General features: G+C 40.1%; 1 protein-coding gene across 1 annotated transcript in view; it reads right to left on the bottom strand.

Moving 5' to 3' along the window:
• Window positions 1-2,114: 2,114 nt before the first annotated feature.
• The window catches only part of FOXO1 (forkhead box O1), a 109,414-nt gene continuing 86,242 nt past the window's right edge, over window positions 2,115-25,286 (bottom strand). The window contains exons 3-4 of the mRNA XM_006768402.2: window positions 5,877-7,232; window positions 2,115-5,425 (exon numbers count right to left, since the gene is read on the bottom strand). Of these exons, the coding sequence (XP_006768465.2) occupies window positions 5,895-7,232 (1,338 nt within the window). The 3' untranslated portion in view covers window positions 2,115-5,425; window positions 5,877-5,894. The remainder of the gene's footprint in view (window positions 5,426-5,876; window positions 7,233-25,286) is intronic.

Raw genomic sequence — 25,286 nt, forward strand, 5'->3', positions numbered from 1 at the left:
GGGCAATTTCAGATCTGTTACAACCCCAAGAATGTTTACAGAAACTCTAGCAAGTATAAGAATCCCACATGGCTCCTAGGCTACTATCCTAGGCAGGCTTTAAGTTTCAAAGGAATTCAATCAAGTTGATTGGGATTGGAGCTCATGGAAAGAATTGGATGTAAATAAGGAATAACAAGCCCTCATAATGTTGCATTCTTTCTTCCTAGAGGATGGAAATCTCTACTTAACACCAGTGGCTTCAAGTGCAAACAAGACTTTCACTTTTGGAAGACGTGAACTTGATAAAGGTATTAATGCCAAGATATTTCATTTAGCCTTTCAGTTCATGGGTGGAGAGAGAGGAGGGGAAGACAGTGTCCTGCCACCAGCCAAGCTAAGAAAAGCTGGCCCCAATCTCCTTTTCCTTCTTCCTGTAACAGGTGAGTATCTTTTCAGTATGGAGCTTCCTCCTCTCCGTCATATTGTGAAAGCAGGGGGGCTGCACAGAAAGCCACCTCTCCCACCCACCTGCAAAAACTTAAAACTTGCTTTTGAACTTCTTTATGGCCTAGCCACTCTGTAGCTTCCTCCAGTCAAAAGATATGCAGGAACCTCAGCTGTCCCTATTTCACATCTGATTTTCTACTACCACCCAGCACTACTGACCTTCCCCCTGCCTCATGCCAGCATCTACCTCCATTTCTATTCCCCAGAAACTTGACTCATTTGCCAGTTACTTAAACTGAGTCCATATATTTCAGTTGTCACCAGTCTCATTTTTTACAATAAAATAATTTAAGAAATTAGAATAAGGAAACTTCCAGGAACATACCCTCATGTTAGAGGCCCAGCCCAGATACAGGCTCACGGCCCAGTAGGAGCAGTAACAGATCCAATGTGTATGTGACACTGACCACTTCACTGCCACTTAGTGTGATTATATCTTGGAACAGCCTTCCACTTACCCAACCACACCAACCAGTCTAAGTTTAACTAACTTCATCATTGTCAGGTCAGCTCAAACATGGAGAAACAATAGCCAGGGCAAAGTCCTGTGTGTGGCTGGTTCAGGCATCCACATGTGTAATAATCCTAGATACACATCCTGATTCTTCCTTGCTCTCTGGTCATAGCAGGGCTTATTGATACTGTCCAAGGAAGGAATTTTATCCCCCTCCCATAAGCTCCACCCGTGGAATCTGCTAGGAAAACCTTCCTTCTGTGTTGCTTCCTCTTATCAAGTGATGTAAAACTTGGAAACTGTTCTCAATAAGTGACATTGTATGCATAATTTTATGTATATGCAAATGGGCTATGAAAGGAGCCTGCTAGTTTGAGTTCTGGCAACATAATCAACGTGTTTTTCTGCATTTGGACTGTAATCAGCAGTTTTCAAAGTGATTTGTGCATGAGCCAGGGTCTGGGAGTAGATGGTTTTCATCAGTTCTACAATCTACTCTGGGCTTCTATCATGTCTTTTAAAGTAAGGATTACATTGCTGGAAGGTGGGGAAGAACGTAAAGGCTGAACTGATCTTCTGGTGTCTAAACAGATAAACACGAGAATAACCTATTTCCTTGTTGCTACTCCAGCTCATTTGGACATGTACTTGCATGGTAAGAGAAGTTAGGAGACTGGTTTTTGTCCTGGTTTAAAAAAGCACTTTAATCATCATTTATCTAATCCTAGCTCATTGCTCAGGCCGTTTTGTGAAAACAGCAAATATATAAAACCTCCCATTAGCAGCCACTTAAAAGCAACACTCCTCCTTCAGAAAGGTGTGTGGTGGTAACAGGAGCACATGTGGCCTTGGAAAGCCATTCCTTTCCACACCAGCCAGTGCCTGCTCAGTGACCTCCCAGCCAGGACCCTCCTGACTTGCCCTTTATGTGCTTTTACCTCATCATGGTCTGTTCTGACATGAGACTCAACTGCCCGGTAATTATGGTACCAGATAGTGGTTTCAGACTTTCCAAGGATGAAGTACCTACACTCTAGGGTTATTATCAGAGTTTTACTTATTCTTAACTCTAGGGGGCTATTGTCTGATCAGAGACTGTTCCCCCGCCCTCCAAAGGAAATATCAGATTTGAATAAACCATGGCACTGTGGCTTAAAAGATTTAACTCAAATGATAGCAAAACACTTTTAATCCCAATAAAGAGCTTATTCTGCACAATTAGGAAAGAAAGACACCAAACCATTTAAACACAATGTATGTACATTTATGGCTTTATACAATAATAGCAAAGATTGTTCTTGTGTCTGTAAGTATATCAGCATCATCAGGCACTTCTCAGAATATTGGAACAGGAACATGGAATCTGCACTGTTACTAAACTCAAGTAGCAAAATGCAGGAGAGCATGACTACATCCTGACAGGACTCACATGGCCACACTGCCAGGCTGGGCACCACCCTCGAGGAGGAGGCCAAGAGTCACACCCAGCAGCTTTGTTTGCATAAACCACATTGCGTTCTTCTACTGAATGATTACTCCCAAACTAAAATCAAAAGAGAAACTTCTCATTTAAAAGTCAGTTATAAATTAAGAACTCTTAAGAGCTGAACGTAAAAATTTCGTGGGGATAGGTAGCATGTATCCAGTAGCTGAGCAAGTCTAAATGTATACCTTTGGAGAACAGTTTCCATTTCAAGTATTTTCTCTTCTTGGGATGTCCCATTGATTCACTGCTTGCTGGGATAGAACATTTGCTAATTAATTTAGACTGTCAGTTTGTCAAAGCGAACTTTCCATGTAATGTGTCTATTACCTAAATATATTCCATACGCCTATATTACAGAAACAATACTTTATATTTAAAATTATCTGAATAGCTCTATAATACAATATGCTTTTAATAACAGTACAAACCAAGGAAAATAAATCAAACAAGGCTGCATAGGTGATATCATTTGCACATTTCACAAAGCAATCATGTACAATAACTGATAGACTAATTACTCTAGAACGTCAGTATTCGTACAGAAAAAGAATCACCAGAGGTCACATAATGTTTTCAAAATAGACGAGGTGCCTTTCACTGGAGTTCATTGTACCCCAGAGAGCTAGCTACCCAGGATTCATGTCAGAATTCCAACATAAAGAAAAATTTGAAAGAAAAAAAAAGATATTTACACAGACATGGGAGGAAGAAACATCTTTTTTAAAGTCACACTGTGAAGCAATAAGATGCTAATCGTGATGTTAGCAGTCATTGTCATTGAGGCTCCTGTGTAATGTCATGGGAGGAGAAGTGGTAGCAGTGGTAACGGAAACACGAGTACTCTGCGCCAACAAGTTCTGTTCCATATGCAGGAGGCAGTACTGAGAGGAACTAGGATATCTAAAACCAGACATATTTTGGAGTGTCCGACAATGAAGATGGTTAGAGAGGTGGTTGTTTAATGAATTTCCAAAATAGTATAAGTTACAGTGGGAAGCTTATCATAGAGCTGGCCTCCTATAGGAAATCTATCCGGGACACTTACATTCTTGTTAAATGTGTAGGAAAAACCAAGCCAACAGAGATGCAAATCACAGATAAGACAAAGAAAATGTGATTTGGGCTAAGTACACAGAAATCCGAACCTTCTCCAGCAGGCAAGAGGAACATTTTTGTTCAGCTGTTCATTTTATTTTGCTGACTTCAGGCATCCACATGTCTTGAAAATACCAACACTGTAAGTGAGACACAAAACCAATTGACTTGGTCTGTCAGTTATAGGTAATTCGAAAATACTAAAATCTAATGATCAGAGTTATAGTTTAGGTTGCTAAAGGCTAAAGAAATCCTTATCTTATGCAAAGGCCTTTTAAAAGAATTCAAATATAAAACTTATATCTGGTTTGCTGATTTTCAAATTAATTGCCCCAGTTTTTAAACAGGCTCTTTTCCATTTGGTAGCCATCTGTACTCATGAACACAAAGCATTCTACAAATCACTGAAGTCACATTTCAAAATCCCCACTTTGACTTACTCTCTCCATAGTGTGCTATGTAATCTGCAAGACAAAGGGAAAGAATCATGAAGTGTTACCATACCCCTTTTAAGGCAGAACTATAAACCAACCTCCACCTACCTAGACCAACACAGAAGCACAGAATTATGAGGGGAAACATTTGTTGAAGCTCAGCTTAAAATGGCTGTAGGTTAAAAGCCCCAGTTTGAGAAAGGAGTACTGTGTTAGATGCAGATCTCCCTTTCTGACCTACAAACATTACAAGGTCTCCTAGGAGTAACTGCCACGATAGGCAGACAGGTATCTATTAGAAGACTCAATGCTATGCAGTATGCTTAGTTCACAGAGTAATAGCAGATGTAATTTCTTTAAAATACGTACACAAAAACATATCAAGTTCTCCTAAACATGAAATGTAAAATGTCCTTAAACTGTGCATCACTCTCCTGCCAAAATAGGGCCAGAAACATTGAGTATGCAAGTACTAATTACAATGATTTGAAGATTAGTCAGAAATATCACCAAGCAGCATCCCAAAGTGTACAAACCAGTTAAGCACGTACAAAATTAGTACTAATCCAGTTAGAGTACAAAATGAAAAGTATTGATGCTGTCTCAAATATCTGGAATCTACAAATTTACAAGTATACTGTAATAAAGTAGACTCTAGGTTTAAGAAAACATTACAGTTCAATATCTATTCCAAAAATGATCTCAAGTCCCAACAATAACATCAAAAATCATTTATCTGGAAATTAGAACCATTTATATGTTTGTACAAATTTGCAAATAACAAAATAAACCAAAAAAAAAAAATAGAAAAGACCTGTACAAGGCTGGTGTTTACTCCTTTTTTTTTTTTTCAAAAGAGTTTGACAAGTCCATTAATTCAGCAGATTGATGACAGATTACTGGTTCTCATGGGAATTATGTGGCAAAATGAACAGGTTCAAAACTGTTCAATGAAGGTGCAGAATGGAGAGTTTGATTCTCTGTGATTCATCAGTCCAGCAGAACACAGGTAATACAAACAAAAGTTTAACTTATCAAGGACAGGAGACCATCACAGTATTACAAAAAGAGTATAAACTTTCCTTGGACCAAATGGATATACTTAAAAAAACAAAACACACACAAATACAATTCTGTAGCTACTGCTTATATACAAAACTTGAAAGCACACCAGGATCCGAAAGTCTTTTCTGCAGTTATATGGTGTAGTGAGTTTGGCACTTGATTGTAATGAAATTTCCAATGGCACAGTCCTTATCTACAGCAGCACATAACCTGCAAACGTTGGGCAAACATCCTGTACAGGAAAAGTGTCTTTGCTGCCAAGTCTGACGAAAGAAAAATAAAATAAAAAAGGTTTTTGGTGTGTGTTTTTTTTAATCAAGAAAATGAAAAGATGGGATGAAGGACATCTTTGGACTTCTTAGTTCTTGCTGTCAGACAATCTGAAGTACTTTTAAGTGTAGCCTAAGGAAAAAACAAACACACACAAAATAAAAAATATCCAAATTAAAATCAATGCAACTTAACATGTTGGAGTGACAGACATACTGGGGGGAGGGGAAATAGCTAGAGCTTTCTCCAACAGCTCTGAAATCATTCAATGGGGGAAATTCCACTTAAAAAGCCTTTAAGCATTTTTTATTAAATGTATTCATTTACTGAAGAGCTACTAAAACGATGCAGCCATCTAACTGTTAAAATCTTTACAGCAGTTATAGGAAGGTTCTGTATTTAAACTCAAAAGGAAAATTTATAAGCTATAAAAAGGGTGAAGAATGAATAATAAAATACCTCTTTGCAAGAGGTAGCTAGTTGACCTTTAGAAAGTCTTAACTATGGAAGATAGATGGCAAGTTATAGTATTCCTCTCTTTTAAGTTCTGTTTGCAGTTCTTTTGATAGTGGGATAATCTTACCTGCTCAATAACTCACTCCTAGCCTGACACCCAGCTATGTGTTGTCGTCTTGACACTATGTGGGAAGCTTTGGTTGGGCAACACATTGTCAAAATTAAAATCCAAAGTATCTCCATCCATGAGGTCGTTCCGAATGATGGATTCCATGTCACAGTCCAAGCGCTCAATAAACATGCCGTCCAAGTCACTCGGGAGCTTCTCCTGGTGGAGAATGCCCATCCTGCCATAGCCGTTGCAGCTGCTCATGGAAGAGTAGCCCCCAAGGGCGTTCATCTGCATGGGGTGAGGCAGAGGCACTTGTAAAGCTGTCTTTACTGGGGCCAGGCGGTTCATGCCCGAGGTGTGGGGCATGGTGTTTACTGCGTGGGGCAAGGCGCGCCCATTAACTACAGATGTTGGCTGAGCATGTCCAGGGTGGGAATGGGAGCTGGGATTCATCATTTTGTTATGAGATGCCTGGCTGCCATAGCTTGGCATGACCGGATTAGGGCCCATCAACACATTCTGGCCCAGGACCCTACTGTTAGGTTGAGCCACCCCAGGATCAACTGGCGCCATAATGTCATTATGGGGAGGAGAATCAGAAGTAAGTAACTCCTTCAAGAGTCCTGGTGCACAATTATACTGATTCATACCTCCATAGCTCGATTTATTGTCCTGAAGTGTTTGCATTGACATCTGGGGCAGGGGGCTCATGCTGGATTGGCCATAGGTATATTTTTGGTAATTTGGACTGGGTGAATTCAAGCTGGTGTTTGGCGGTGCAAAGGAGTAGCATGGTGTCTGTTGCATCATGGCACCAGGTGAAGATTGGGTTGAAACAGTTAATGACGGTGGTGATGACAGGAGGTTGAGATTATCCAAAAGGTTTTCCATGTTTTCGGGATTGCTTATCTCTGACAGACTGGGCAGAGTAGAAGCCATCTTTGCAGCGGAGGGTGGGTACACCATTGAATGCACATCGCCATCTCCAAGATCATCCTGTTCGGTCATAATGGGAGAAAGTCTCCCACTAATAGTACTAGCATTTGAGCTAGTTCGAGGGCGAAATGTGTTCCAGTTATCAAAGTCGTCATTGCTGTGAGAACCAGGACTGGCAGGCCACTTGGAGAATTGAGACCCTGGGCTGTCCCCGGCACCCTCTGGACCAGACTGGAGGGATGCTTTTTTCTTGGCGGCTCGGCCGCGGCTCTTGGAAAATTTACTGTTGTTGTCCATGGATGCAGCTCTTCTCCTGGGGGATTTTCCACTCTTGCCTCCTTCTGGGTTGAGCATCCACCAAGAACTTTTTCCAGTTCCTTCATTTTGCACACGGATGAACTTGCTGTGCAGGGACAGATTATGACGAATTGAATTCTGTAAAGCAAAAACATCATGTTAGAAATACAGTACTTCTCCAACCACATGGAAGTACAGATTTCAACCCATACGGTCAGAGTGGTTCTGAACCCCACTACAAAAGAGCTCAAACTGTAGGAGAAAAATATTATCTTATCTTAAAAACAAAATCTGTATCTTAATGAGGAAACAAAATTAAATACTCATTATTATAAATGCCTTCTTTTATATAAGTATATTTTATAGGGGAATTACCAAAACTGGTTTTAAAACCACTTACATTTTGTTTATAATCAGTGGTATGCAAATAGTACTTCCTAACAAAGTGCTATAAAAACTCTTTCCACTTTATTATCCCTAAAACTACTGCCAATTCCATAAGGTTGCACATATGTCATTTACTTAAAGTGAGAAGTTTTGCATTACTGGGCCTACATGATTATGGAAAAGAAATAAATGAAGCAGCATATATTCTTAGTCAAGAATTAAAATCCTGAAAACTCTTAAGACTTAGATTCATTTAAGCCCAAAATATCCATTAGGCAAATACAGGTGAATATAAGAAAAAAAAAAAGGTCACTTTTTTTTAAATTTTAGAAAGCTGAGCTGCCCTCCATCCCCTGAAGAAAAATTTAAATTCAGGTGTTATTTGCCACCCCCTTCTCCCAAAAATAACCAGTAGTATGCATCAACTAATCCAAGGACACTGCATCAGAAGTTATGCTCTATCCAAAAAGACAACCTGGGAATGGAGGAAGGCATGGAGAGTACAAACAGCTTGAGATCAACCTGCTAGGTACAGCTCCATGACTGAACTGTGCCACCTGTACCCCTAGGACAATTTGTAGAGAGAAATCAGCCTTTTTTGAACATTTAGGTGGCTCTGCTACTTACTGGCTACAGAACCGCATGAAATCCCTTGGACCTTCTCTCTCTATATAAAACCCTAATAAATATGCAAATAGATCGAATGATGGAGCAACCGAACAACCTGTCACTATGATGTGTGCTGACCACCAGGGGGTGCGCACAGAACATGGTGGGCATTGGCTGCAGCAGGATGGTGGAGCAGGTGAGCAGGGGCACCAGACCAAGGCAGGGCGCTGTCGCTGTCATTGGGTCGAGCCTCTGGTAGTTAATGAAAATTCTTTGCTCCTACGCACAGTGGTCCCGCCAGGCGCTTGCATCTGCTGCCGGCGCTGGCCCTACTCGCACCTACTGCAGGTCCCAATCACTCGCTCGACACCATCAATAAGTGCGGGTGTGAGCAGTGGCTGCTCGCACCTGCTGCCAGCTCTGGAGCTGCTGGCAGACAGGGGACTGGGGACACGGGGGGAGGGGCCAGGCAGGGGCGTGGAGGATGGGCTGAGACCTGCCCCTGTGCCCACCGCAGCGTCAAAACCCACTGTTCCTTTCAAGGTGCACAAATTCATGCACTGGGCCCCTAGTGGTACATAAAATGTTCAGGGGTGTCTGGTACACAGTAATAGTCACCAAGAAGAATGTATTAGATCCCATCTTTGAGGACACAAGTTTTCACCAGGCTAAGCTCTATTTCCTTCCTCTTATTCACTAGGGTGTGAGTAGGAGGTATTACAAACACAAATCCACAACTCCAAACACACAGTGAAGGGAGCTGGAGACAGTCTTAAGTTACAGTAAAAACACCAAAACCGGCTGCAAACAAGGAAGCTTCAATTTGACTCCCCTACTGGGCCCACTTTTCCTTTTCCATATGTGCCAGCATCCAGAGAGCTCCTGGGACATATGGAAAAGGAAAAGTGGGCTGTTCAACCAGAGGACTTAGACTTACATCTTTTTGTTCCCAGCACAGGACAGGGCACAAAGTAAACTCTCCCTATCTACTCATCAAGACCCCAATCCCAAGTCCAGGAACTAGATTCTCCCAAGTATCCTAGAACTTTGGGAACAGGACTGAGCACATGACCCAGCTGATTGAGCTCCCTGGACCCATCATCCCTTTCCTTGACCATGAAAAGACCCTGGCTGGATTTGTGGTCACCCCAGGATGCAGCCACAATGCCCACATCCTCATGCCATCGACATGCCAATCAATGCACCAGAACGAAGGCAGGACAAGGCTGGAGCTCCAACACAAACCATAAGCTCAACTTTTTTTCTCATTGAAAGAAGGTAGAAAACAAAATGAGGAAAATTTTTTTCACTTTCTTAAAGGAGATTTAAAAGTCTGAGTGAGGCCTTAGCCGGTTTGGCTCAATGGATAGAGCGTTGGCCTGCAGACTGAAAGGTCCCAGGTTTGATTCCAGTCAAGGGCATATGCCCAAGTTGTGGGCTCGATCCCCAGTAGCGGGTGTGCAAGAGGCAGCCAATCAATGATTCTCCCTCATCATTGATATTTCTCCCTCTCTCTCCCTCTCCCTTCATCTATGAAATCAATAAAAATATATATATATTTTAAAATAAAAGTCAGAGTGAGGCCCAACAGTCGGGGCTGAGAAATCCACATTTCAGAATGCCCTCTGACCCTCTGTACTACATTCCAGCCAAGGGCTGCAACACAGAAGCTATGTGACAAGCCCTTCTGCCAGGGCACACAGAGAGTGTGGGTCAGAAATGGCCCTGAACAGGGTCTTCAGCCTGGATGGTGGACAGGTATGTCAAGTGAATGACAGGGAGCATTCTTTGTTCCCAAGACTTTCCTCTTCCTTTCCACCTATGGATCTGTCCCCGAACTCAATACTTTCTAAAAGAGGCCAAGTACTATGTTTCCCATTTCACTCCCATGACACTCCTTATGGGAAGGTCTTACACATGCACACACACGCTCCCACAGCCACAGCCTCATCTGCTGGGCCAACCAACACCAGCAAACCAAGTTCCAAATTCCTCCTTAAAGAAGCAAGCCTGTCCCTGGGGTAGACCAGAATGGAGTCAAGTACTCTGACCCTGTGACATGTTCTATATTGTCAAAGTCTGGACATTTGCATAATATTCCATCATGGCTATCTTGTTCTACATAACAGTCACATACATAAGCTACAATGAAGAAATCTCTAGAGAAAAGGAAGCTTGTCACATTTAGTTAATGATTAAGGGGGAAGATCTTCCTAAATAGTAACTTCCTGGCTGTCTTCGTTGACTGGCAAGGAAAGTGAGGAAGTGGGGAGGGGGATAGCCCTGCAGCTCCACAACATTTATAATTAGATCAGATCATTTGCAACTGCAATTGGGGGGCCTTTTTTTTTAATAAGACTGCAGAATACATGATGATGAAATCTTAAAAAAATTTTCAGGAAGCATTCACTAATTCAGATGGGACATACATTAAGTCACTAATTAGACTTACAAAAAAAGGTCCCACAGCAATCCCTTACTTATCAAAACATTATGCTACATATTTTTCTAAGAGGACATTTGAGGTCGCTCTTTGAGTAACGGAGCTGTCTCCTAACTTTGCCAACAATTAAAAAAAAATTTTCCGAACAGGAAAAGGTTTTCTGTGCAGGGCTTGTTACATAAATTCCTGTTTTTCACATAGCCAGCAGGACATTAAAGAAGCTATGATTTCCAGGGGGATAAGTTTGGGGGTGTTGAATAGGTAAATCTTGTAAAAACTGTGTTGCTATTTAATGATGTTATGTCTGCAAGTCTCTGCCGGACACAACCAAGGCCAGAGGAAAGTGTAGTTCATCCATGGAGCCATGAAGCAGAACCACATGCACTGTCAGTGCTCTGAGATAGTCAATTCTTGAACTATGACAACTATTTTGTAAGGAAAAAGGCAGGGTGTGAGGACAAAAAACTCATGCACTGCAAACCACTTACCCAAATCCTGAGTTTCTGCATAAAACCATTGAAGAAAAAGGCAAGTCAGCATATTTCCTCTCCACTAGATCTATTTCTCTGCTGCCACAGGTTTCTGATAATTACGAGCTTTCTTTTCTATGAACATATCTCCCTCTGCAAACTGCTCCCTGACTCTACCCTGCCATCTGCATACCTGGCCCTCCAAACAGTGCACTACATTCTTCTTGGGAAGCCTGACCCAATAAACTCCATGGATTATGTGGTGAAGGGGTATCGTGGACAAGATATGCACTTGCTTGTTCAACCTGCTCTGCTGGCTATTTCTAAGTCTCAGGTGTTTGGTTTTATGTGCTCTACAGACTGGATTCCAAGTTCCTTAAAGGGCACAGGGCTAAAGTTTATTTGTATTTCCTAATCTCAAATCCCCTAATATGCCCTACACACAAGATACAGTCAATAGTTACTGTTTATTTATAGCCCCAAAACATTACAAGGAAGTGTAGTCTAACAAACCTTTTATCCATCCATCCATGTACCAATTCATACCAGTTAACATGTACTGGGACCTAGTTTCTGCTGCGTGCAGCAAAGGACAAAAGAAAGAATTAGAGTGGGGTGGGCAAACTTTTTGACTCGAGGGCCACAATGAGTTCTTAAATTAGACCGGAGGGCCGGAACAAAAGCATGGATGGAGTGTTTGTGTGAACTGATACATGTTAACACTGCTGCTGGTGAAGGAGCGGAGGGGAGAGCAAGAGAACCCTCCGCTCTTTTGGCTCCGTGGGCCAGATATAACAGCCGAACGGGCCGGATCCGGCCCGTGGGCGGTAGTTTGCCCACGGCTGAATTAGACACAGATTCTGCCCTCTAGGTTTTATGATCTACCTAGCGAAAGAAGTCCACCTAAATGCACACTAAGGACAGAAAATTGATGCAAAAAAAGGACTGTTCAGGAGCATCAACTTTTTCCCATCAGAGGTCACCCCCCACCTATGCCCACCCCCACCAACTTAAGTCTCAGCCCAAGCATCCCTTCTTTTCAGAAGCATTTCCTGATAACCCCACCCATCATGCAGCTCTCTAACACAGGACCTTGTTTACTCACCATAATCATGATTCTGCTATGCCTGGTCCCTTGGGGGCATGTCTGGCTCCCCACTATACTGTAAGCTGCATGAGCTCAGGGTCTGTCTTCATGTTACACTGTATCCTCACAGCTCCATCACCAAGAAGGCACTCAAGTATCTGCTGAATGGATTAACAGTTCCTACATTTACAGGGCTATTGTGAAGATTAAATGAGATAACACATGTTAAGTGCTTACCTCAATCAAAATTAGCTGATGGCATCTATAAAATAACATGTCTACATTTTAGAGACTTATCTAGATTATAAACATCAGTCTCATTTCTTTAATATCTTGCACTGTTTCTACTAACATGAGGCTTTTACATGTTAGTTACTAGAAAAATAGACCAGTTTGCAGCTAAGAGTTAAGATATTCACTAGATAGTGTCTCGGATGTTAATGTAGTACTTCAGATACTAAAGCTCATCTGTAAACACACTTGCTGGTCAGTGTCATCAGAATTCTTTTTAAAGTATTGCTGCCTAGTCTTGTGTGTGAGCATCACATACAGCTGTGGGCTCTCTGAATGCAGCCAGTGTGTGACAGGGAAGTGGCTGGTATCAGAGCAGGGCTAGTTGAACATCTGGCATCTCTGTGGAGAATGGTTACAACTGAGCTCTGCTGGTCCACCACCTGCCTAGCTAAAGAATATGGCCCCTAGAGACCCTGAGGAAGCAAGATAGGAACTGCCCCTTCCCCCACCCCCTTCCTCTTAGCACCACCACTATCTAAAGCAATAATCAGCCAGCCATTAAGGTGTTAAGCAGAAATCTTTATACCTTTCATTTACTTGTTTTTTATCTCATTTTTAAAAATTTATATTTGCAAATGTGTTATATAATATACACGATATACTGCTATAGTATAAATGAATAAATGTAGTATCAAAAGGGTATACAATTTTTACAAGCACATTTAAGACCACTAGGCTTATTAGAAGAGACTTCCAGTAGACTAGACACTCCAACAAAGAAAACCAAGGGGACAGAACTAGTTCTAGAGTCAAGTCTAGCAAACGCTTTGGCGCGCCAGTCCTGGGTAGTAGAAATGTTCTGGTCCGACCCTGGGTTTGCACCTCTCCTCTCCTCCCCTGCCCTGACACTTATTACCCAGGGCTTCTGTGGATGCTGACCCTCCTGAATCGTATCTTTTGACCTGAGCTGCAGCTAGGGATCCATCTAGCCTGCCCATTGCTGTATGTGGAGACCACCACCTCTCAGCCATGGGTCTTCCCATCACTGCTGTGCTCCACTATTCTTTCTGCTTAGCAGTACTAAGACTTCTCTGGTTTCTGTGTTTAACCAAACTAAAACAATACCAGCACTGATCCTGAACACATCCTGCTTATGAAACCCGGGTCTTCATACTTTATATCTGTATTACCTTATAGAGTTTACAAACTGCTTTCAACACACCATCTCTTTCCATCCTTGAGGGGTACCATATAAAGCAGGTATTATTGGCCCAGTTTCAGGAAAGGGAAAACTGAGGGTCAAAAAATGAACTGCCCAGCTAGAACTCAGACCAAGGTTTTAAGACTTTGGTTAAGAAGACTGGGGTTACATGTGTGCATCTTATGGGAGGGGAAATAATTCTGTTTACAAATACTAGTTTACAAAACTTGTTTTCTGCCACTATGGGTAATAAATTTTAAAAACATAACTTGCTTTTAATTCTAGTGGTTACTCTTTGTGGGCAGCAGCTGAAGTGTGAATTTCAGATATGCACATAGCCCTGGGGAAAGTTTGTATAAAGAGGTTGTGGGAACCCACAAAGAAAATGGAAAGGTCCTCAGAGTCTACCACAGCCTAGAGCTGCCCATGACCCTGAGAGGGGGTAGGTATGAGCAACACTCAACAAGCCAAACAAAAGAATTTCCAAGACACTGGGTTACATACTAAATGAATTTGGAGTTCTAGAAATTCTTTCAAAATGCTAGCTAAACTAGATTTTTCCATAAGCATTTTATCTAATTTCTGTGAACTTTGTCAGTGTATGTGATTGTTTTGTGTACTCCTGGTATGAACTTTACTCCCTCCTCCTGCTTCCTCTCTTTCACACCATCTCTTCCTGAACTTCTACAAGTGAAAACAAACTAAGGAGAAAGTAGGAATAATCTCTATTCAACAGTTCCCATTAGAGTTGCTAATAAAACAACTTTGCAAAATAATCCATTTTGCTTGCAAACAAAGAAAAGGTCACATTTTGCCAATAGTTTTTACAAGTGATGTCAATGGACGTACATTATCAATAGACAACATATAAATTCAACTTTAAAAAGTGTTGTAAGATCTGCTGTAAATAGCTAACCTACAAGCTTACACATTAGGCCCGACATTCAGCTTTCCTTTCTTAAGGTTGATTTCATTTCCCAGAAACCTGTCCTTGCCTAAACATTAATGATCCCAAAGGCTGGTCACACACCCTACTAATACTGAGGATTCAGGCTCCTCCAGTAATCCCAGGGCTGTAGACAGAGGTCTTGCAGCCTCATAACACTTTCGAGCTGGAGGTCATCTGGCCTAACACCCTCATTTTATATTAGGAAAGACAGAATTCAGGAAGATGAAAATGCAGATGAAAAGCTTATGTGTGCTCATTTACAAAAAAAAGCAGAACCGAATGGGGCTTTCTTCCTAGAAGAATATAAAACAAGAATTAAGAACATGCAATGTCACCCTAACTGGTTTGGCTCAGTGGATAGAGCGTCAGCCTGAGGACTGAAAGGTCCCACGTTCGATTCCGGGCAAGGGCATGTACCTTGGTTGAGGGCACATCCCCAGTAGGAGGTGTGCAAGAGGCAGCTGATCGATGTTTCTCTCTCATCAATGTTTCTAACTCTCTATACCCCTCCCTTCCTCTCTGTAAAAAAATCAATAAAATATGTATATTTTTAAAAAGAACATGCAATGTCCCTCCCCCTACCAAACCAATTCTTAGCTATAGATTCTCAAACAGGTAAAGATACACACTTACCCTAAAAAGCTTTCTCTCTGACTCAGATCGTTCCAAAAGGAAGGAAAATACGACTACATTAAAGTAGCTTCTACTTAAAATAAAAACAACCAACCATGTGGGAGATTATGCACTACATAAATACCAAGAAGACAAATGTAAACACTCTTAAGTGCCATGAAACTTTTTTCTGGGGGAGGGGCATAGGAAGGTGGAAGCCAAGGTCAGGCTGATTTCAGAGTCACTCTGAGTAAATCACCTGTTCTCACTCAGCCTGAGTCTTGACATCTGTAAACTAGAAATAAGTGTTACAAGGGATTGCTAGGGACTGATAGGCATAATATACATGGAAAGTGCCCATCACCTGGAACAAAGCTGAGGAAATAAAGGTTGGTTATTTACTGATAGACAGTAAAGGGGTATATAAACAGGAATTTTTAAGCCATCATGAATGATTACAACTTGAATAAACATCATTCCTCACAAGCTTCCTGCTTAACAGGCAGCTAGCCTTCCTCAGGATTGTTTTATGTCCTCCTAACTGAGCTGAAATCCTTCTTTTACACAAAAATTGTTTTCTCCTCGTAAGAAGATATTAAATTTAAAAATTTGATCATTTAACTAGTGTGTTCTATTAACTTTTTGGGTGACCTATGCAAGAATATATGTATGTCCAAAAAGGAGATACACCAACTGACTGATGACAGATTATATTCAAAATGGCAATTATTATTACAACTAGAGGCCCAATGCATGAAATTCATGCAAGGGGTTTGGCCCTCGCAGCCCCAGCTTCGTCTGGAAGTACTTCCAGTCTAATTAGCATATTAGGCTTTTATTAGTATAGATCAATGATGGTGAACCTCTGACACGCGAACTTATTTTTTTTTGGTTGATTTTTCTTTGTTAAATGGCATTTAAATATATAAAATAAATATCAAAAATATAAATCTTTGTTTTACTATGGTTGCAAATATCAAAAAATTTCTATATGTGACACAGCACCAGAGTTAAGTTAGGGTTTTTCAAAATGCTGACATGCCGAGCTCAAAAGGTTCGCCGTCACTGTTATAGATGATACTTTTGATACTCTTTCTCATTTCTTCTCACACACTAGTTACACACCACCCTTTACTTCACAAAGAACAAGCCCCAAGACATAGGGGATTTCAAGAACATATTGGTAAAGAGATGAGTTACAAGTGAATGACTGTAGTATTAGAAAACAAACACATAGCACAGGAGGGGCAGAGAGAAAACTAGTCCTGCCAGAGAGAAAACAGACAATACTCCACAGTTTGATCTTTAATAAGCTCTCAGCTTAGTCAAAAGCCAAAATATTTCAGAGTCACAAATTAGCCAGTAACCTCATATATATAGAATTTAAGAAAAAAATCCTAAAGGATAGAACCAAAAATTCTCTTCATGATATTAAAACTATCTCAAGCTTTTGCTTCTCAGAAGGTCATAATTAAAAATAACAGTGACTTCCCTTTCTGTGTTCCACAGGAAAATCCCATTTCAAAGAAAGGTACCATTTCATGAGAGGAAGGGCAAATCCTTTAATTTTCAGAATGTGAAACTGGAAGTCTTTCCTATACCATTTATTGCCATGTGCTTTTTACACTATCTATCAGAAATCAGGAACCCTAAAAGACAAAACCCAGAAACAAACGAGGTGAGGTTGAAACCTTAGATACAAGCATCTTTCCTTCTTCCAGGTCATGAGTCACTTATCTTAATCACTTTCCTTCTACAACCTCCATAAAAGTTGCTAATGTCACCTAGCCTGTGTGTCTCAGTGTTTGAACATTGACCTATGAACCAGAAGGCCATAGTTTGATTCCCAGTCAGCGTACATGCCTGGGTTGTGAGCTCAATCCTCAGTAGGGGTGTGTGCAGGAGGCAGCCAATCAATGATTATCTCTCATCATTGATGTTTCTATCTCTCTCCCTCTCCCTTCCTCTCTGAAATCAATAATATATACTGTATGAGTCAACAAAAAGCTCTCATGAATATAAATTCAAAGGCAAGAATACTGAAACTTAGATTAAAATTTTTAGAATAATATCCTACTATAGGATGTACTATCTAGAATTGTGTGGTTTTTTTAAATATACTTTACTGATTTCTTACAGAGAGGAAGGGAGAGGGACAGAGAGTTAGAAACACTGATGAGAGAGAAACATCGATCAGCTGCCTCCTGCACATTCCCTACTGGGTATGTGCCTGCAACCAAGGTACATGCCCTTGACCAGAATCGAACCTGGGACCCTTGAGTCCGCAGGCCGACGCTCTATCATTAAGCCAAACCGGTTAGAGCTAGAATTGTTTTTTATCCTAAATATGTTCGCTGTCTGGAAAACCTGGGGAAAATGAATCTACCAAACTCATAATCTATTTACCAAGAACTGTTACTCTTAGTAAATAGAATTTAAAAGTACAAATTCTAAGTTTATGTGTGTGTTTTTCTGTTTTGGGACTCAGATACAATAAATCCAGATTACAAAAAGAACAACAAATTTCAATGAAAATACAACACTCTAAATTACATATTATTTGCAATGTAGTTTTCTTAGTTGTACAGAATCTTGAAACCAGTTTATCCTGGTTTGTACTTCTGGCTAAGGAGCCTAATGAAACAATGATTTGTGATTAGTTAGTATACATTGTTTTGGGGCAACCTCCCAAAAATTCTTAAGAGCTGGCCCCCATGTCAAATAGCTAGAAAAATTCACTTGCCAACCCAAACCACCATAATAAAGCAAATATCGCAATAAAGTGAATCACAACAACTTTTTGCTTCCTAGTACATATAAAAGTTAAAAATTACATTTACACAATACTATTAAGTGTGAAATAGCATTAGGTCTTCCATATGTGTCTACCCTAAAACTACATCTCCCTACTATCAAAGACCGTCTGTATCCGAGGCCTACACTTAACTTCACAAGCACCATTTGTCCACAGGCTCTCACAACACTATGGTGCTATGCTTATTTTAAGACTCCAAGTTTCCTCCCCAATGTAAACACTGTGAGCAGCATTTTCACCTGTTTGAAAACTCTGCCTCAACTGAACAGGAAAGGAGCCTGAGAAGTGCTCCCTCACCCGTCTGTTGTCACTGACCCTCTACCAGAAGGAAGCATATTTATGCTAGTGTTGCCCACCAGGACTTGCAGCCCAAGTCAGGTCTCTAGTCAAGACCTAAGCCACCCTGGAAGAATGTACTTCATGCCAAGATCATTCCTGGGTTCAGAGGATGCTGGGAGGAATTGGTCCTGAAACCAGATTTAGATAACCTGGGTATATTCCACTACGAATCCTTTGGGTTCCATTATTTTTTAGCTCATCCCCAGGGCTAGGCTAGTCTATATCCCAGAGAGAAGAGACAAAGTCAGAATAAAAAGGATCCTCACTTGAGTGGTTAGCAAATCTTACCATCTGGAATATTTTCTTTGTATTAAACTTTTTACTCTAATGCTGTAGTTTGAATTCATGCCTTCTTTGGAAACATCAACAATAGTGTAGCCAAGAATTAAAAGTACAAGACTATGTTTATAAATCCCCAAAGACAATAACTTCACAGCTACTTTTGATAGTTATGAATATCATTATAAATGCATTGGTTGCACACAAACACATTTGTTGTTTTGGGTTAAAAAAATAAAAAACAGAGAAATTTGTACAGTTAGCTCTATCTTAAATTTTTAGAGGGAAACTAGCAAAGGAAGGATGAATAAATTATTAAATAAACCATTTCTTAGGATTCAAACCAATACAAAGTTAGACATTCTCACTCAAGCCCGTCGTTAGTGGCAGTGCACATTCAATTCCTTTCGTGCTCACTGTTGTCAGTGTTATCACTCTGACTTTACTCCAAAAGGAAAACTGTGAACAGCAACCACTGTGGCTGGGTTCTTGCAAGCAGCACAAATGTTTTGTATCCCTTCCAAACTACTACATTCGAGGATACGCTGAACCACAGCTACAATTTTTACCACAATATGTGCATTAGTATATTCCCAGGTGCCTTTTCTCCAATTTCTTAATATTATACACCTGTCAATATACTTCAGTATTAAGGGTCTTCCCAAAAGTCAAGGGCCTATATTCTGTCCAGGTTAGGTCATTTATTCAATTTTCAAATCTGAGCAAGTTAAATGATGTCTGCCTTATCACCATAACCCAAAGAAGCATCGTGAAGATTAAGTGAGAATATGTTTGAAAATTGCACGTGCATATTAAAAATGTAAAAGATGCTAACAATTTCAAGTATATTAGAGAATTCTAGAAATTCCTGATATTCTGGAACAAAAAAAAGCAAGGTTTTCTAGAAATTGTTAGCCCCATTACTGAAAATACATAAACAACTATGAGCAGTGTTTAATATTAATTTACTGTCTTTAATTTTTTATTACCAAGAAAAGAAATTTAGTTGAATTCTGAAAACCTATGTAAGATTGTAATGGAGAACTGTTAGTGGCTGAACAAAGCTTGAAAAAATTATTCTCTAGGGCAGTGGTTCTCAACCTTGGCTGCACATTAGAATCACCTGGGAATCTTTCTAAAATCCTGATTTCTGGGCCTCATCCCGGAGGAAGATTTTAGAAAGATTCCCAGGTGATTCTAATGTGCAGCCAAGGTTGAGAACCACTGCTCTAGGGCAATCCTACCCACCCCCCCAAAATAAGTTGTTTTATATTTTAAACATTTTTTTAAAAAGTCCATGACACATTTTCTTCAAATAATTCATTAAGACAATATATTGAATATAATAGACAACCATTTTAGTCCTCAAAGTAGCTATAAATTAAGCTGGAGTACTATGCAATTTTAGAATATTTATCTTATAGAATTACTGAACTAAATAAATGCTCAGTGTGTGAGTGCCCAATAAAGATTAGCTGTTAGGGCCTAGCCCAGCGGTTCTCAATCTGTGGGTCGTGACCCCTTTGGGGATCGAACAACCCTTTCAAAGGGGTCGCCTAAGACCATCGGAAAACACATATATAATTACATATTGTTTTGTGATTAATCACTATGCTTTAATTATGTTCAATTTATAACAATGAAAATACATCCTGCATATCAGATATTTACATTACCATTCATAACAGTAGCAAAATTACTGTTATGAAGTAGCAATGAAAATAATTTTATGGTTGGGGTCACCACAACATGAGGAACTGTATTAAAGGGTCGCAGCATTAGGGAGGTTGAGAACCACTGGCCTAGCCTGTTTGGTTCAGTAGATAGCGTCGGCCTGCAGACTGAAGGATCCCAGGTTCAAATTCGGTCGAAGGCACATGCCTGGGTTGCAGGCTCGATCCCTAGTGGGGGGCATGTAGGAGGCAGCCAATCAATGATTCTCTCTCATCATTGATGTTCCTATCTCTCTCTCCCTCTCCCTTCCTCTCCGAAATCAATAAAAAAAATTTTTTTTAAAGATTAGCTCTTAGTATTTGTGAAAACAATGTTTTAAAAGCACTAACAAGACATGTCTAGAGAAGAATGAAGAGGTAAGTGTGACTGTATTTGAATTCAGGCATAGAAAGAGGGGGAAATAAGGTAGGAGGGAACTTGAAAAAGCAAGGTTGGAGCATGTATTTTATTCTGCATGTCACACCCAGGAGAGCAACTGAAAGATCAGAATCAAGTTATAACCTGGAACCTACAGGAAAGGGCCTTCCCATGAGATGATGGGAGAGGAGAGTCTGTGTTCTGCTTGGAAAGCAGATATTTTTGATTATTCAAAAATTTAAATGTGGGGGTGTCTGTATTATTTTGCAAATACATTTTTGTTGATAAGCAAAAGTATCTGAGGGAGGTGCTATCTTTTGGACTGGTTCTTGCCAACCCAGAAAGATGCCCTTAATTCCATCCCCTCAACATGATGCTCCTGCAGCTTTTGTGGAGAGCTCGATGTGGTTAGGGCAGCCTTGAGAAATGTTTAAGGTTTTCTATTAAAGCAGCTGTTTGCTTTTGTCTTATGATTTGAATACTACTTGGTTGTTTTGAAACTCATGGCATAATCTGTGATTTTTTTTCATAGTTAGGAGGGCAGTATACTAAAGCAGTGACCATTTGTTTTTAAAACAAATTTTAAAACTCTCCCTTCGTGCAGTCTAGTGGGTTTTTTTTCATACTTTATCCATCCTTTACAACGTTTGGCAAACAAATTTAGTTCTTACTTCTTGAAAGGATTATTTTTGTTTCTTGAGGTCATTGTCTAGCTCAACCATTAATATCTTTCAGGTTGTTTTTTAAAAACAGCTAAAGGGAAATTAAAGGAAATAATGCCTTGCAAATGTAGCCATGCACTGTTCAACAGAAACTTGGATAAAGCTACAACAAATCACTTGTTAGTCGAGTAGTCAGCACTGTGGTAGGTGTTTATGAGATCCTGGACCAAGACTGACCCATGGGGTCGACTTCATTGCCGTGAGGATAAACTGAGATGACATTTGGCTCCCCCATAATTCCATATACAACACTCCCTCCACCACACAACACACACACACACACACACACACAAACACACACACACCATCATGAAAGGCAATATATACACAAAGAAACAGGTCTAAATCTTAGGAACTTAATTTTTAATGGTTGATTTTCCCACCAGCATTTGATTATAAATAAACACATGATTGTGGGTATAAACCCAACTCTTACACCTTTCTTCTTCCACAGTCCAGATGCCCTGGCTACCTTCTTTCCTTTCTGTCACAAAATAAGTTAGTGCTATGCAACTTACAACCAACTTTAAAAGTCACAAGTTACTAGCAAATAAAGAAAGAATAGCAGGTAGTTTAAACATTTTGTAAAATATAAATCACAAAGTCTAATACTTTGATCACTATTCTGGAGGACAACGGAGGAACACTTGCTAAGAGAAATCACATCTTAGGTCTTTAACGTTCCCATCTATTTCATAGCACTTTCTCCTATGGGGATAATTTTATTCTCCCACCCAAGCACACAAAATCAAACAAAGTGTTTCCATTAACTCAGTTTCTATCTTCTGGGTTTTAAAATGCTGTATGTGAACTTTTGATCTATAGTCAACTCCTGGAACAGCTTAGCTTAGGTAAGGAAGAAAGCATGTAGATGCTTTGGAAAGGAGAGAAAAGAGGAGAAGGAAAGAAAGAAAAACAGAAATCATGAAGTATAAATGTCCAATCTCAATTCTAAAAAGTTGGACTTGCTTTCTTGTTGAGATTTAAATGCAAAATATAATCTATCATTTCTGCCTGGTTGGAACACTTTACTTCAAAATAAAAAGGTTTTATTAAGAAATTCTGGGGTGGGGCAGGTAGAAGACATTAACCAGAGAATTTATATGCATAACCAATGGACACAGACAATAGAGTAGTGGAGGCCTGGGTGAGGGACAGGAGAGGGCCAGAAGGGGCCAATTGGGGGGAAAGGGGGACATATGTAATACTTTCAACAATAAAGATAAATAAAAGAAAAAGAAATTCTGCCTCTGCTAAAAGGAAGGAGTGGGATGAATTCTGAATCTGCCAATTGTACCTTTACCACCAACCTCCCTTCCTCACACCCCATCAGCCAAACTACTGAGAACAACAAATGCAAGCAAAGTTCAATATTTAATATTAAAGTTGGAAAGAAGGGTACTGATGCAGATGGCCTCACTCAGGTAATGTACCTTGTCAAACACTAGCAGAGATGTGGCAGCATGCTGTTCTGGATCCAAATCTCTTACGTTCATCCTTGCCAAACAGTACAGCTGTCACTCAGACTACAGTTCATGGATATTTACCTAACAACACTAACAACTGATCCTAAATGTGGATCCTGTTGGTTGAAAACTTTCCTGTGTCCTGATTAAAATTCCTACCTCATAAAGCTCCTGTTGAATTGCTGACAATGACATGATGACAAGGATTCCCCATGACCAACTCCCTAAATGCTTTTGAGAGGGAGGAAGGCAAACAAGGTACAAAAAGTAGAGAATGTGAAGAGAAGATGGGAGAAGAGTGTTGTAGGTTGATTTGCTTAGAAGACACATAATGAAAAAAACCACTTAGAGTCCTGAGACTTCTCCTAGGTCAGAAAAACACTCTAGCTTTGGCTGTGACACCACTCCTCACACTGTAAGAACCATGATGTAAGCAGGGGAACAGGTTCTAGGGTCAAGGAAATAGAGCCTAGGGGATTAGGAACCTACACACAGGTAGGTTCTCCCCATTAGCAAAAAGAATACAACTAGTACAGAACCAGATTGGGCAAAACCAGCATCCAGGATTGGAAAGTTTCTATACATCATCTGACAATGAGTGTCAGTTATGATGTTCCTAAAACCTCTAGTGTACTCTATTTGTAACTAATATAAATCATGCCCTTTATGACCAGCTACAAGTGGTCTATATAGTAAGTTTTTTCTTTTATAAGACAACCCTAACGAATATAACAATGCTGTCTTTGAGTGAGTGGTGAAGGTAATGGGAATTTTCACTTTCTAGTTCATCTTTGAGTGTTGTCTTTTTTGCAGTTGTTGAGAAAAAGAGCATATATAACTTTTATAATCAGAATGAAGTTACTTCCTTTGGGGGAACAAACAAAAAAATCTATACTTGTTCCTCTTTCATATATTTATTAAAAATAATAATAAAATTGATTTTCTACAGTGCCCGGACCTGTACTATATGATACACACACATACATAATTATATACACATACAAATATATGCATAATCAAATAAGATGAAGTTCAAACTACATCCTAAGATTTTTGTTTTTCCAGGAAATGATAGCACTTTTCTTAATCAAGAAGCAAAAAAACAAAATACCGGCAGTTTTAAAACAGTTTTACACAAAACAGTAGAGTACAGCAGCCGAGGAACATGGGCTTGTTTTCAGACAAACCTGGATTCAAACCCAGTCCTAACATTTAGGAAATATGTGACATTGGCTGAGTTTACCCGCCCCATGCTTTAATCGCTTCATCTGCAAAATGGGGTAATAGTTGACATTTCAAAGAACTTTTATGAGGATAGAATAAGATATTATCACACAAAACCCTTATACTATACAAAATGTCAAGCAAATGTCTTTCCTCTAACTATAGGCAAGGCAAACCTCATGTCACCTTCCCACACAAATTCCTAAAGAACCCAGTGCTGGTATGTTCTTTAGGCAAAACACATTCAGGACATTTAGTCTTAATGTTTATACAACCATTATTAGCAGTAGCAACAAAAGATGCTGTCATTTGAAGGTGAAAGTCATCCAGGGCACAATCAAGTTGTTCAGCCAGAAGCTCAGAGACATTCATTTCAGGTCATTTCCATAGTGCACCTCTTAACACTCGCCTATCCACATGTATACAAAAACACTTCAATCAGGTAGACATGGACCTTCCTGGATTATGGCCTGGGCACCAATATTTTTAAATCTATCAAGAAGTGTGGGAGACGATGGAAAAGTTACCAAAAAAAAAATCAAATATTTCTTAAAGAATGCAGAAAGAGATTTAGGCTTTTACACGGCATAAGAAGTATCTAAAGTAGATAGTGCGCCACTGGAAATCTTAGCTGGTTTTGTGATCCCTCCCTTTATCTTGAATAAACCCTGAAGAGACACTGCTTGAAGGCAAAAAGGTGAATGAAAATACAGCACAACACTGTTGCTAAAACACATTCCTTCACCTTTGAGAGATAAGTATAAAAACTTGCAGAGAGGGCTGTCCTCATACATAGTACAAATTGTGTTTAAATTGGGAAACCACCTGCTCCTTGATCAGTCATCCTTTTATCATCAACAGAACTTTAATTAGCCCCCATCTGTTTCCTGTTTTACGCCACAAATCTTAACTTTCACCTGTTTGGACCAAACTGCAATAAACTACACACACAGTGGGGCCTTGCCTTACGAGTTTAATTCGTTCCGAGACTGAGCTCATTAAGGAGCTCGTTAACTCAAATTACTCTATCAACTCAATGCAAAAAATCAGCCGAGACACAGCTGGTATCTCAAAAAACTTGTTAGTCAGGACACTCGTAAGTCAAGGCCCCAGTGTGTGTGATTTGTGTGTGTGTGTGTGTGTGTGTGTGTATCCCTAATATGCAAATAGATCAAATGGCAGAACAACTGAACAACCGATTGCTGTGACGTGCGCTAACCACGAGGGGGCGCATGCGGAACATGGCAGGCATTGGTGGCAGAAT

The sequence above is a fragment of the Myotis davidii genome, unplaced genomic scaffold (assembly GCF_000327345.1).
Source record: "Myotis davidii unplaced genomic scaffold, ASM32734v1 scaffold2783, whole genome shotgun sequence".
Lineage (NCBI taxonomy): Eukaryota > Metazoa > Chordata > Mammalia > Chiroptera > Vespertilionidae > Myotis > Myotis davidii.